This window comes from Alosa sapidissima, chromosome 1, assembly GCF_018492685.1.
Source record: "Alosa sapidissima isolate fAloSap1 chromosome 1, fAloSap1.pri, whole genome shotgun sequence".
NCBI lineage: Eukaryota > Metazoa > Chordata > Actinopteri > Clupeiformes > Clupeidae > Alosa > Alosa sapidissima.
The window spans coordinates 55,929,949-55,945,268 of record NC_055957.1 but is presented as its reverse complement, the minus strand read 5'-3'; the positions used below and the strand labels follow the sequence as shown (position 1 = coordinate 55,945,268).

At 43.9% G+C, this 15,320-nt stretch overlaps 2 protein-coding genes across 2 annotated transcripts in view; one reads left to right on the top strand and one right to left on the bottom strand.

Moving 5' to 3' along the window:
• znf644a (zinc finger protein 644a) overlaps positions 1-15,320 on the bottom strand; it is a 90,085-nt gene that overhangs the window by 60,043 nt on the left and 14,722 nt on the right. The window lies entirely within an intron of this gene.
• LOC121708714 (zinc finger BED domain-containing protein 4-like) lies at positions 7,018-8,422 on the top strand. The gene is made up of 3 exons (XM_042091583.1): positions 7,018-7,227; positions 7,594-8,368; positions 8,401-8,422. The coding sequence occupies exons 1-3, from the start codon at positions 7,131-7,133 to the stop codon at positions 8,420-8,422; spliced, it is 894 nt and encodes a 297-aa protein (XP_041947517.1). The 5' UTR covers positions 7,018-7,130.

The following is a 15,320-nucleotide window of genomic DNA, read 5'->3' as shown; positions in this document are numbered from 1 at the left end:
GTTCAATCCAATATGGCGGACGAACGACACGCCCACCTGACGTCATCTTCGCGACCAACTTACACCGGTACTGACCGGACGTTTTAAAGTTGGAACGGTGTCTCTGTCTCAAAGGGCCTAGGCGCTAGAGCAGCCAAAAAATTAGGGAGACGGGAATAATAATAAAACTTAAGAACAATAAGTGTGCTGCTTTGCAAGCGTTAAGACTTGCGTTAAGACCGACCGATTTTTTTTTACTCTAAACAACCAATACAAATAAAATACTATTTATTTTAGTAGGCCTAAGTATTGTGAATATAAATTGCCTACATACAAACGTAGGCTCTCTTAAATCTCTACACCATTGGTTTACGCATGTCACACTATGGCCTATACGCTTCGTTTCATTCACACAAACATCTCGACAACGCTTATTACTTGGCACGAAGCTCTGGAAGAACTGTGCCCAGATCTTTTGCCATCCTTTCTCCCCTCTAGTCTAACGGTGACCGTGTTGAAGAATTGAAATTGGTTGTGGTCTATTCAGCATTTCTCAAAATATGGGCTTAACCCAGATTCGAACTCTTGGACAGGGGACTGATAACTGCTGCGTAACGGCGGCTGTCATCAGCCGGCCTTAACGCACTGCGCCACAGAATTGACGGCATGGGTGAATAGGGATAAATAACAATAGAGTACACAACTGTTTCACCAGCACATTTAAATGACTTGACTAAAACCGTGCATAACTGGAGGTACACCTGTTATCTGAGCAGTCTGTCCTCATTTTGCGAATGCGAGGACGATATGAGTTGCATTTCGTTAGTCCAAGTCACGCATAATGTTTGAAAACCACTGGCTCGTAATCACAATAACTTAACACACGACAGTTGGATACTTCATCATGTTCCCATGCCTACATTTTGGTGAGTAGCATAGAGATCATTAAAACAATAAAGTATGGCTCTCCGTTTGGGACATCGAAAACTTATATTTTTAATAGGGTAGACTACCGACGGAGATGCTGACTTGCAAAGGCCTCGGGATAACACGTTATCTCGACTATCATCAGTCAATGCCCCCTTGATCAAAGCGGGGAATGAAAGAAAAAGTTTGAGAACCACTGGCTTAACAAGTTACCTGCAGTCCAAAACACAGAATATTGCAACAGAAAGTTGCCTTTATAATCAACTACTATTTGTTCCAACAGCATTCAAACAAAGCCTTTATAAAAGTGAAAAAAAAATATTCCATAAGTAGTAAAATAAAATACTGTTACTGTAGTAACTGTATCCCAAGCTTCAGCTCCCCACATCTGTAACAGGCAGACGTGACACCGCTAAATTCTCAGCTTGTTTATACCACACACTGAACGCGTAAGACCGCTAGGCCCATCACTGTGGGGTGCGGTAGCCTACTCTCTGGGATTTAAGTCAAGCAATATAACCATACAAATGTTTCAAAATGAGTAATTTCGGCTTTGTCTGAACTGGCCATTGTAGGCTCGTCTTGGAATCTCCCCAGAGTATTACTCCTTAAGGCTCTCGATAGTCCTTTTGGCGCTGGTGCTCTCGCTGCTTTTAGGGCCGCGTTAATTCCGCTTCTCACTGTGCTTTACTCAATGCTCTCCCCCCCCAACAATGCTACAAACTGGCATCTAAACCAAATGCCGGCTTACAGCCACACCCCCCTCAATCAGTCTCGCTACAGGTGCTTCTCATTCCAGAGCAGATGAAATGATTAAGTAGCGTCAATTCTGTTACTTGTGTTTGTGTGTGCAGTGTATGGGTGTGCTTCTGGACAATTGAGACAGGGTGGAATGAATTCCGCCACACTCCCCCCTCCATGGGAAGATAACCCATGGTTGGCAAGAGATGTGGCTACCTGAAACCAAGGAAGTCTTCGTCACTAGACTCGTCATCAAAAACTTTGCACAGGGCCTCTCTTTCTTGCCGTTCGACCTGTACCGCTGTGGGAAGGCAAGGCTTCATGTTGCTGACGTGCACATTGTGCCGATCTTCACCGGTGTCCTCCCGGACTACCTCGAAGTTGACAGGGCCTAACTGCTGTAGGACCCAGTAAGGACCTTTCCACCTGGGCGCCAGCTTCGCAGAGAAGTGTTTGGCCTTTGATGACAGAGCATGGTTGCGCACCCATATTCTGTCCTTAGGTACGTACTCAACATCTTTTCTGTTTTTGTTGTAGTTCCTAAGTTGTCTGGCTTTTGCTTTTTTACTGCTAATGTGTGTTTTCTTTTGCAGGTCTGCTAAGTGTTGCACAACATTGTATCCGGCGTCGTCAGGGGTGAGGTTCTGTCCTCTGAGGAGGTTGTCCATGGGACTACGCAGTCTCCTTCCCAGGTGTAACTCAGCGGGAGTAATTCCAGTGGTCTTATGGACAGCGGAGTTGAGAGCGAATCGGAATTCAGGTAAGTATTGGTCCCATTTTTTGTGATTGTCTGAGACATATGACGCAATCATAGACTTCAGGTTTCTATTGAGCCTCTCGGTCAGGTTCGTTTGGGGATGGTAAGTGGTAGTGAGTTTGGGAGTGACTTTCCAGGTCTGGCAGAGTTCCTTGAACATGTTGGAAACAAACTGAGGCCCTCTATCAGACAGAATGTGGTCAGGCACGCCCCAGCGGGTAAGTATTTCGTCACGTACAATGCGGCGGACCACGGCAGCTGTGGAGGCTGTGCGTTGTAATGGAAACAGTTCTACCCAGCGGGTGTAATAGTTGACCAGGACAAGGAGATGTTCGTGTCAGCTCGAACTGCGGGGTAGAGGCCCCATGAGGTCTACTCCAAGCATCTCGTTGGGGTAGCTTACGGCTGTCTGTTGAAGTTTTCCACTTCAGATATCAGTGTTTTTGGTATCCACACACGAAAGTGATGCTTGTCGTCCTGTTTGATCTTCCTGTACAGCATGTCATCCAGCACTACATATTTATCCTCCGTCTCTTTACAGCCTCTTGCCAGGTCTTCCAGAACTGTCTGTATCTGGGGGTCTTTGTGTTGTTCTTCCCACAGAGTGATGGAGGAGAAGGGGAAATCCTGCGGCTCCTCTTGGCTTACAGCCAGCAAGCATGAAGGTCCAACAGGAGATCGGGAAAGAGCGTCTGGTGCCACATTGGTGCCTTCGCGGTATTCAATGATGAAATTGAATTTTTGGAGGCGAAGGGCCCAGCGAAGGAGACAACTGGAGGTCTGCTGAAGACCCACTGCAAGGAGGCATGGTCGGTCACTACGGTGAACATTTTTGGTTCCAAGTAGTGCTCCCATTTTTCGAGTGCCCAGACAACCGCAAGACATTCCTTCTCAGTTGCTGAGTAGTTCTTTTCTGCCTTGTTCAGGCTTCGGCTTGCGAAAGCAATGACCTCTTCGTGGCCGATCCCTTTCTTTTGTGTCAGGATGCCACCAAGTCCCAAGTCACTGGCGTCAGTGTAAACGAAGAATGGAAGGGCTAGGTCAGGATGACCAAGGACAGGTGGAGACGTTAAGTGGTCTTTTAAGGTTTGGAAAGCGCTCTAGCACTTCTCATCCCATTGAAAGACACGGCCTTTCTTCTTGAGAGCGTTGAGTGGTTCTGCAATTTGGGAGAAACCGGGTACAAAACGGTGGTACCATCCCGCTAGGCCAAGAAACCGCTGCACCTCCTTGACAGATGTTGGAGCCGGGTAGGCCTTGATGGCCTCCACTTTTGTGGGGTCTGCAGTGATTCCTTTGGCAGATACAATGTGGCCCAAGTACTTGATACTCCCTCATACAGAATTTTGACTTTTTCAGGTTCAAGGTGAGACCTGCTACGTGAAGCTTTTTGAGTACGGCATGAAGGTCTTGGAAGTGGCGTTCCACGGATGGGGAGTAAATCACGATGTCGTCGAGATAAACTAGACACACTTTTCCCTTCAAGTTGGCCAAGACCAGGGCCATTAAGCGTTGGAAGCTGGCTGGGGCATTCTTTAAGCCAAATGGCATGACTCTGAACTGAAAAGTGCCCATGTGAGTAACGAATGCAGTCTTCGCCACACTTGCAGGGTCCATGGCGACCTGCCAGTAGCCACTGTTTAAGTCTAGCGTAGAGAAGATTGTGGAACCAGAAAGTGATTCTAGGAGTTTGTTTATGTTCGGCAGTGGGTATGTGTCGGTCTCTGTGACAGCATTTAGCTTTCTGTAGTCGACACAGAACCTGAACGTTCCACACTTTTTTGGAACAAGAACGACTGGTGAAGTCCACCCAGAATATGATGGCTCAATCACTCCTTCATCAAGCATCTCTTTCAGGTGCTGCTCTACGAGCTGGCGTTTTTCAGCAGATTTCCTGTACGGCTTTTGCTCAATGGGTTCTTCACTGGTGGTGTGGATACTGTGCTTCAGCAAGTCAGTTCGTCCTGGTTTTAGACTGCATAGATCTGGCTTCCAGTAGTTGTCTTAGACCAGCCTTCTCCTAGTTTTCCACCTCAGCATCCTCGACTGCAAGATCAATGTAATCCTGAGCGGTAAGCTTCACCGGCTCTACTGGTATGTAAGGAGGAGGTATGCAAGACATAAGGGTAGTCATGTGTGGTGTATTGTGTAGTGTGGTGTGTGCATCATTCTGCTGGAAAAGGTATCTCTCGGGTCTTCCTTTGAAACTGTACTGATAGTCAGCTGCGTGGATCTGCAAGCCGCTGTGGACCAAGTAGTCAAGTCCAAGCACCACTTTGTAGGCCAGAGCTTTTGGGGTTAGGACTGCCACATCGTAAGTGCATGCAACTTCACCTAGATTGACGGTCACTTCGACTTTGCCTAGGGGTGTTTCACTCTTGCCATTGGCCAGGAAGAGCGGTCCACTAATCCAAGGCTTCAAATCTTCCTTGGGCCGTTTGAGAGCCTTCCAGACCACTTCATGGATGAGCATGTAGCTAGCCCCTGTGTCCACGATAGCTCTGCCATTCCACGGCCCAACATTGATGGTGACTACCAGTTGTCGTGAGATTTTGAAGGAGTTTCCTGCCATTACGTTTTCTGAATGAGAGACTGTGAGGCTGATGCTTCCATTGCCCTGCTGTGCCGGCTTGGGTGGTCGAGGATTGTTCTTGGGATGGTGTGTGTTTTGGCGGCCTCCAAAAGCTTGGTATTGTGGGCAAGAACCAGGGAGGTGTTGCCCTTTGCAGCGCCAGCAGGTAATCAGTGTGTCTGTGTCAGTATGTTTGGGAGTGTTGTGTTGAGTTTCACACAGAGATTGTTGTTCTAGGTCTTTTTCCAGCTGATGACCTAGTCTGACCAGCTCCTCAACATTCTGGGCACGACCATGTAAGTAGGTAGCCAGCTGTGGTTTTATGTTCTTCAGAATCATTTTAACGATTTCTGCCTCAGTGATGGTGGGTTTCCATTGTTTACACAGGGCACGATATGAGAAAGAGAAGTCACGGATGGACTCATTCACTTTTTGTTTGCGGTGTCGCACACGGTCTGTGAGTTCTTCCTCATAGTCGTCGGACAAGAAGGCAGTCAGAAACTTTTTTTCAAACTGGGCCCATGTAAGGACCTCGGTCATGGCGATCTCCCACCATCACTGAGGCAGAAATCGTTAAAATGATTCTGAAGAACATAAAACCACAGCTGGCTACCTACTTACCTTGAATGTGTACTATGTCCATGATTGAGGGGGTAAAAGGATAACCCCTCGGCCTTAATTAGACAACAATCCCTCAAAATGGCAAATGAAAATCCCATGTCAGCCAAGAGATCAACTGATTGAATTAAATGTTGTCTTTGTCAGACAGACACAAAGGAAGCCCTCCTATCACCACCTACCCATCATGTTTCTCATCATGTTTCTCAACATGATGGCTATAAAATGATTGCCACCAACATTCCACTCTTTCACAATAGTGACCTGGAGATCCTTGAGAAGTTTGTGGTCCTGCTGTATGATCGATCAAGCACAGCTGTCAGTGTAGATGAGGCTAGACTTGACATGTTTGCCTGAAAGCAGAGGCCATATGAAGCCATTCCTCCAACAAGGGCAGCTCTGCTTCAACACACTAAACGTGCTGCATATGGGGTCAAGCAACCCAGTGTCAGTAAGAAGCAGAGTCCTGCTGACTGGAGATGAAAAAAGCTTGGTGAACAACGGGGGGTCTTCTGGACAGCAAATGCACCAGTTGCACAAAGCTGTGAACAGCTAGCCAAGTGTGGCTGCAAATCAGAGTGCCGTGGAGTAGGGCTGGGCGATAAACCGATTTTATCGATTAACTCGAGTGTGTAGTTCACGTCGACTTGTTTGAATGAAAATCGGTTTTCTCTTTAACATCCGCTAACGCTTCCCTCTGGCCTCCCGTAGAATGAGCTCGGCCCTCCCTCCCCCCGCATAGAGCGCGCATTTACCAAATAGTGAGTGATAGTAGTGAGTGACAACATGGCAGCAAGCAGGGAAGAACTCGTTCCGAAGAAAGGCACTGTGTCATCCGTCATTTGGAATTGGTTCGCGTTCGCGAGGTCAGATTTAGACCAGACAACAGCCCGCTGCAAAGTCTGTATGAAGTCTGTTGCTAGCAAAGGCAGCAGTACGACAAATTTACTGCAGCACCTCAAACAAAAGCATCCTGTCGAATGGGAGAAATGTTGCGCGCAGCGGAATGAAAAAGACAGCAGCACCCCAAGCACCACACGCACAGCCGCTAAAATACAGTCCACCGTACCACAAACGTTTTCAAACTGCATCCCATATGACAAGAATTCGGCCCGCTGGAAAGCCATAACAGATGCGATTGCTATGTATATAGCAAAGGATATGGTGCCAATATATACGGTGGAAAAGCCGGGGTTCATTAACATGATTAAAGTTTTGGACCCCAGGTATGTGCTACCTAGCCGAAAGTACTTCTCCGACGTTGCCTTGCCCAATCTATATAATAGCACAAGACAACGGGTCAAAAAAGAGTTGGACGATGTGTCGTCTTACTCTGCCACCACAGATTTATGGTCAAGTCGGACGATGCAACCGTACATGAGTCTCACTGTGCACTTCATTAACAATGACTGGATTCTGCGGAGCGTCTGACTTCAAACGGCATACTTTCCAGAGGACCACACGGGTGAAATTGTAGCCCAGGGGCTAAGAGATGCCCTCAACTCATGGAACCTTGCCGAAGACCGACTCATTTGTATGACTACTGACAGTGGCAGCAACATGATTAAAGCTCTGAAGGACAATGCGTGGCCTAACCTGCAGTGCTTTGGACACAGATTGCACAATGCTGTCGGTAAGTCTAATGGCTATCCATCAAGTGACATTTTTTACTTTAGCAAGACAATCTAAGTAATGAATCATGTAATTAATGCATCAAGCCAATATTATGACAAATTGTATGAATTAATACATTTTGAAATTCCCCCGGAATCTATCTATCTATCTATCTATCTATCTATCTATCTATCTATCTATCTATCTAATCATAATGGTATACATGAAGTGTGTGTGTGTGTGTGTGTGTGTGAATGAGTGTGTGCCCTTTGTGCATGTGCATTCATATTGTACAGAAATTGAAGCAAGACAAGTTTGTGAATGTAGTGGTATGTTCCCCTAAAATGTGTTTTGATTAGGCCTATGTATTTTTTATTTACTACAGAGAATGGTGTGAAGGACCCACGGATCAATCGTGCTGTTGGGGTTTGTAAAAAGGCTGTGTCTGCCTTTTCTTACAGCTGGAAAAAAAGAAGAGACATGAGCGAAGTACAGGCAGAGCTTGGTCTACCCACTCATCAGCTGATAACAGAGTCCCCGACTAGATGGGGTTCACGCCAAAGAATGATTGAGAGATTTCTCGAACAGGAGAAGGCTCTAGTCCGTGTCCTGGGTTCGGACAAGAAAAGTCGCCATCTTGTGCCCACTTGGCAAGATTTGGATGTGTTGGAGTCGGTAAATAAAGCTGTGAAACCACTCCAAGAGTTCACTGATGCACTCTCTGGGGAATCCTATGTCAGTGTTTCATACATTAAACCAGTGCTCCATCTGTTCAAAACCAGTCTCCTAGAGCCAGGGGAGGAAGACACAGAGCTCACCAAAATAATAAAAGGGAATGTAATGCGGTACCTTGACGACAAATACAGTGACCCTGTAAAAGATGAGCTCTTGGACATGGCCTCACTGGTTGACCCAAGGTTCCGCACAACCTACATTGACCCAGACAAGGTGGAAGAAGTCAAAAAAAGAGTTGTTGCTGAGCTGATGGCTCTACCTGCTCCCTCCAACAACAGTACACCACAGCAGCCTGGCACAGCTGTGCAGGTGCGCCAAGAAGATGCACAGCCTCCACCCAAGAAAAAGATGACTTTAGCGGCCTTCTTCAAACAGAATGTAGTGTCATCTCCCAACCAGTCAGAGGCAGAAAAGATAGAGACTGAGCTGAAATCTTACTTATTGACCCCTGAAGTAGACCCAGATACCAATCCTCTTGAGTGGTGGAAGCGCCACCAACCAAATTTTCCTAGGCTAAGTGTCCTGGCAAAAAGATACCTCTCAATCCCAGCAACAAGTGCACCCTCAGAGAGGGTTTTCAGTGTGGGGGGGGGGGGCATTGTTACATGCCATCGAGCATGTCTAAAGCCAGAGGTGGTAGATAGGCTTGTCTTCCTGGCTAAGAATGTTTAGAAATGTTTAGAAAAAAGCACCCTATGCTGTCATGTACAGATAACTGATGCTGTTGAATGTTATGTTACATAAGGTTACATGTCATATTACATTTTCACAGTTTACAATGGCAGGGCCTGCCATATTGCCTTTTTGGCTAGTTGTTGTTGATTGCACTTTAACTCCAAGGGAGAAATCAAAATAAACAAGTTTTTTTTTTTTTTTTTTTTTTTTGGGGGGGGGGGGGGGCATTGTTACATGCCACGGGGCATGTCTAAAGCCAGAGGTGGTAGATAGGCTTGCTAAGAATGTTTAGAAATGTTTAGAAAAAAGCACCCTATGCTCTCATGTACAGATAACTGATGCTGTTGAATGTTATGTTACATAAGGTTACATGTCATGTTTTGTGTCATGTACATGTCATGTTTTCACAGTTTACAATGGCAGGGTCTGCCATATTGCCTTTTTGGCTAATTGTTGTTGATTGCACTTTAACTCCAAGGGAGAAATCAAAATAAACAAGTATTTTTGGAACTATTTCTTTTGCATCTGAATTTGGGGGCTGTTGAGAAAATCGATTTAAATCGTAAATCGGATTTTTTGTGAAAAAAAATTGGGTTTCACTTGCACAGAACTGTGCAATTGCAAATGTGAATAAAAAAGTAAGTTTGCAGTGGGTGAGAGCCGATTTCCTGATTCTGGACCATGATGTATATGAACACCTTCCTGGACATGTTGCCCCCAATACAACACTTGCTGACTGCCAAGCAGGGAGGCATTGGCTACCATTTTAACAGTCTTTATTATGACTCGACAGGGCACAACCTCTCAAGCTCAGGCTGGACACTCTAACCACAAGGCCTTTGAGCTGGTAAAAATGTGAATCATTCCTTTTAACCCAGTCCCAACAGAGTACACTATTAAAGCAACACTCACTTTGAAAAATGCCTTGAATTTTTGCAATTGCGTTTTTCTAAAAGTATGGCCATTACAATATTTTTGCTAACATGCATGTGTGCATACTAACGAAATGACGGCCATCTTGGAAAAGGTCTCCATCTTGAATTTTTTATTGGCCATCCAGTTTTTTCAAAAAGTGGCCTTAACAGAATATTTGTGGCATATTTTCTGTATCACTTTTTGGAAACAGTGGCAATGAACATAGGACAGGAATGGTGGCCATCTTTAAAAATGGCAGCCATCTTGAATTTTTGAGGGACAAGCGTTTTTTTCCCATTAACATTTCCTTTAGAGAGTATTTGTATCAAATTATATGCTTAGATCACTGTTTGAATAATTGATATAATAAGCATTGAATAGCAATGGCGGCCATATTGAATTTTTGAGTGGCCATTGCTTTTTCCAAAATAGTGGCCCTTAGAGAGTACCTATGCCAAATTTCATGCTTCTATACCAAAGTGAACGATTTTTTTACTAATCTGCTGCACTATGGTAGGCAAACTTGGAGTGAACATACAAACAGGGGAAATTCTTTCTCTAGTAGCTGAGGAGCCTCAGGTGCGCACGTAGACATAAGGCTGAACACGCAAGCGCCAATGAATCGTGCTTTCACGACAATCACGGCGTTAAACTTAAATAGGTTAACATCACTCAGTTCGCCTTCAAGCAAGGAAAACGATAATTTGAAGACATCTGTTTCGTTGGAAGGGCAAGGGGTAGCAACAGGGCAACACAGAGACAGGCCCGATGGCAGGGCTGTTATGAGAGTATTAAAATATGGGATATTCTACGGGAAAACATTAAAACGGCAAGACGGGGGGGGGGGGGGGGGGGAGTTAAAATACGTGATAAACACGGAACACAATTTGAAAAGGAAGGACTGGTAGCATGCAAGCTCACGGGAAAGATTGATTTAAGAACGTTATCACAGTGTGTGGCTGTGGCGCAAAGCAGCGCGGGCGGAAGACAGCGACAATTGGCAGGGGAGGGTCATGTCTTTTTTAACAATTCTGTCGTAGGGTCATTGAACAATTTCTAGCAGGCAAGGGAGGGTCATGCAACTTTTGACTGAAGCACTCAAAATTCCTCCGGTGGCCCCTTCAATAAATAACGAACACACTGCAAAAACTGCTTATCTAACAAAATCTAACCAAGTGTTATTAATCTTATATCAAGATAAAAAAAGCACTTAGCACTTTCTCATGAAATCATTTGACTTAAAATAAGTCAAACTTTTCTTAAATTAAGACATCTCATCCTGAAAACAAGCAAATTTGTCTGCCAGTGCGTTAAGCAAATTTGTCCTAAAAACAAGCAAAATTGTCTGCCAGTGCGTTGAGCAAATTTGTCTTGATAAGACTCCTTAAAATAAGTCAAAGTCTTCTTAAATTAAGTCAAAATGATCTTTCGAGAGAGCGCTAGGTAAGTCCTTTCATACTAAAAACAATACCAAATAGATTTTTTGATCTTAATATAAGATTATCAACACTTGATTAGATTTCTTTTTTTGCAGTGCAGTCCCTAGATTGCTGCTGGGCTATATGTCTTGGTTCATGTCTGTTAACAACTCATTGCCGTCAAACACGTAGCCTATCTCGCGGTTGCATCCATTACAAACAAACATGCAATGTGAACGTCTGGGATTGGGAAGAGCACTAAATGCTCTACTGAATAAGCACGAAGTCAAACCTTTAAATGAAAAACACTCTTTAATAATCAAAAAAAATAAACCGCTAATACAGTTGGTCCCCGTTAAGTTTGGACGGGTTCCTTCATGAATCACGCACCCCATTTTCTCAGCAGAAATGGCACAAACTGCAGTTGACACAAACAACCACAAGGTGTCACTTGGGTGCCACTACTATTTTTGATGCGACTGACTTACTGCTTCCATGACGCAGCGGGGGCACGGGAACTTAAATTGATCACGGTAGTTTAAGCTTACGCTTGACAAAACATTCTAATATGAAAATGTAGATGCAATTGTTGTAAAATGGTGCAGCTCCTTTAAGAAAGGGATGGAGAGAGAGAAAGCGAGAGGGGATAGGCCTACAGTATGTGTGTTAGAACTTAGCGTGTGGAAAAAGTATGTGCTGTTGAGACTGGAGCGAGTCATATTCAAAATAATGCAAAAAAAAGCAATTATCCTCATTCATTGCAACCAAAGCATGCCTGCTTGCTGACGTTCAAACGAAAAATATATCAAAGCACCTTTTGCGTTTGAATGTAGCACGAACAAATGATTTAGCTAATTGATTATATAACCTGTACACCAGCAATTGTTGAACATTTACCTGTACAAGTACATTGACAGTAGCCCAGCCTAACAGCATGTTGTAGGCCTACTGTAGAAATTTCACTTAAATTGCAACCGCAACATGCCTGCTTGCCAACGTTCAAACGACAACGAAAAAGATAATAAAACAACAAGAGGGTTGAGTCTGAATGACACTGAGTTTTTAGACACTGAGTTTTTGTAGTTAAGAAATATTTTCGTATAAAAAAAATGGTCATTCTTCAATCTCCTTCACTGACGCCACGACTTTGAAATTGCGATCAGTGACTGGCATCGGGTGAACGAAGCTTTTCGAAGTTGAACAGGCTATTAAAAACTATTTGCGCACCTCCATGTCACAGGAGAGACTGGGCTCTCCCTTCTATGAAAAAGACGTTAGGCTACCTGCAAACTGGCCTATGATTTCATTGCTGAGTTTGCGGCAAAGCAAGAAAATGTTTTTTTTCCTGAGTAAGGATATGGCGAGTCAGTGTCATTTATTTGTCCAATGTTAGCCTATAGATACAGACCAGTACATCTTATCAATACTTTGAATGTTGTGTGTGTTTCTGCTCATTGACAAATACCGTTCAGCACAATGATTCATGCCCAATTAATTCCCCCTGTTAAAGTGTTCGCCTTTGTTACACTATTTGTTTTCGTGATGTAGCCTATGATAAACACCATATGGCAAAATATGTGACTCAGCTAATGTTATAGGCTATACAATTGAATTTCCCCTCTTAAAGGCAAGCTGGTGTAGCTTATTAGACTAGGCTACTATTAAAATACACCGATGGTAGCCTTGGCTATGTGTAAAGTAAGCTATCGCATGATTTCATGCACGTAAGTGAAAAGGGCCTTGCATCTGTCAAGTTCGCACAGGGCCTCGCATCCCCTTGCGACGGCCCTGCAGCTCCTCCTAAGACAGCGAGGAAAAAGTTAAAATACGCGATAAACCCGGGAAAAGTTGACAGGTTTGTTTCGGTCCCGGTGATTATTTGTGAAATTGTGCAAACGACAGCCTTTTCAAGGCATTTCAAGGAAGGAGTCAGCATGCAAGCTCCCAAATTGACCCAGTAGCCTAAGGCATCAATAAATTGTTGGGACTGGAGAGGGTCATGCGTTTTTTCTCAATCACTGGAGGGTCATAGAAAAAAAATCTTGCTGGCGAGGGAGGGTCACGTCTTTTTTGACTAACGCTCCCAAAACTCCTCCGGTAGCCCCTTAATTAAATAAATAACGAACAGTCCCTAATTGATTAATAGCCTAGGCCTACACCAGCAATTGTTGAACATTGACCTGTACAGGACATTGACAGTAGCCCAGCCTAACAAGCAAATGTTGCAAAATACATCAAAAGACGCAATTAATCAGAAATAAATAATGTAATCTGCATCGCTTTATTTAACAAACTGCAAGCAACAAGAGCTTTCAGTGGAAATGCATGGATTCCAGTTTCTTCCAGTAGCAGCAACTGGAATCCATGCATTTCCACTGAATTATTTTTGGAATCTGATCCCTTATCATAGCTGTTCATTCTTACTCGTTGCTCGACTTATCGTGACTAAATTCAAGATGGCTGCAAACGCTAAACTTCGTGAAGATACTGTCTGTATAAATCGTCTTGTAAGTAAACTACCAGTGCTTTTTCAAAGTTCTCAATGTCTCGTTTTAAATGTCAGGGCCCTCGGAAGTCTACCAATGAAGTGTGGAGATACATTGAGCCTCGTAAATGGGTGTAAAACAGTGATTTATTTGCATGGCTAGCCCGATGCCGAAGCACCACTATTGAAAAAGATGTTGGTAGCATCGGCTAACTAGCGCCAGATTTTGGAGTGCAGGGGACAAGCCGAGATGGGCTATGAGACATACGTTCACACTCGGTATCATGTTTCGATACACTTTAGGTCAATATCACACCGGAATTCTCCTTTAAACTTTGACTAACATTTCGATGTGTCGATGTTTTTGACTAACGAACATCGAAACGTTAGTCAAAGTTTAATAATGTTCTGCACCTTTTACTAAAGAATAAAAAAAATTAAGAAGACATCTGAGCTGCACCGGCGTCTCTCCTTCTCTCTAACACTTTTTGGCTTTGGCTAAATATTTCTAAAATCATTTGAGTTTCACTAGTCACATGTTTTAACAAGCAACACTTGTTATTGAACTAATAACAGACGTGTGTCGAAAATTTACTTTATTTTCCATACGGAGAAATAACATATGCAGAGTCTAACCAAGGTCAATCTTGCCAAAAAAGCCCTCAACCCTGAACACACATGAGGAAAAAGTGCAAAACATCACAAAACTAACTAAACTAACACGCGCATATTTTTGTATTGCAATCATTGTAGCCTACAGTTGTAACAGCGCGTAACAGTCGTTTTACTCCCCGGATGCGCTCATTATAAAGAATGTTTAACGTGTCCCAAAAACAGCTATCAATTAATCACCAAATGTCTTATAAACAAGTATTGCCAGGAGCAACACCTTGCAAAAAATGATAACAATAAGCCTAGGCCTTTATATGGCTCTGCTCTGCCTAGATTCGAACTCAGAACTGCCTGAAAGTTGCAGACCTGTTCTGGAAATACGTGCATTAACCCACTCGACCGTCAGACAACGCTATCTGCTCCGAGTAGGCCTATTGGGTAGGACTGTAGCCTACACTGGTTGCTGTGGCACAGTCTTGAGTGACCGAATTCGTTTTCCTTTGTCATATGAATGCTGTCATTTTGTTAACATTACTGTTAAGGAGATGCTGTAGGCAAAGTCTATATTTCAACCTCGTTAGTGTAGTAAAAAAAATCAGAACTATTCACAAGGTTTCTGGGCAGCATATTTATGTTCTGTTAGCAAGCGAACTTCTCATGACTACCGACTAAGTAGCCTACTGCCAGCTGCTCATTTTAAAACATTACTGAGAGACAGACACTGTACAATCAAGAAATCTTGCCACTGAATCCAAAACTATGTTTAATATCATGTACAAGGCTTAGGCTACAGTGGACTAGCATGTTGCAGGGGCTGCTAAAAACACAGAGAAACGCACTGAAAACTCGGCCAATCACAGCCCTTGCTGTCGAATGCGCCGTCTGGTTCGACCGTGGAACTCCACAGCGGACTATGCTGCCCCCAAGCGGCTGCAGTTGTACTTACATTTCACCATTCACCATGATCGTGAATGAAGTGTCAATTTTGGGACCCACTGTAAAGTAAACTTGTGACCATTAAAAATCGTTTATCGCCTGTAACTCCGTGATAACAGGACGTAACAGGAAGGCATTTGGCTGAGCAACGGAGGTTAATATGCTCTATATTTTGTCCAAATGATGTCTGTCTATCATCGTTGCATTTTGTCCTGCGTTTCTTGTACGGCTGCAAACGGGATTCACTCGCAGTTAACCAAATATTTCTTTATTAGGGCAGGGCAGGCATATTTCTGGCTATTAAATTATTTCTAAACCAGTCTGCTAAAGTCTGTA

Bases quoted from the DNA above. Each gene is read 5' to 3' on its own strand.
- LOC121708714 (XM_042091583.1), top strand. From the start codon at position 7,131: ATGACTACTGACAGTGGCAGCAACATGATTAAAGCTCTGAAGGACAAT. The intron at 7,228-7,593 runs GTAAGTCTAATG...TATTTACTACAG, and splicing joins CAGATTGCACAATGCTGTCG to AGAATGGTGTGAAGGACCCA. The intron at 8,369-8,400 runs GCTGAAATCTTA...CCCCTGAAGTAG, and splicing joins GCAGAAAAGATAGAGACTGA to ACCCAGATACCAATCCTCTT.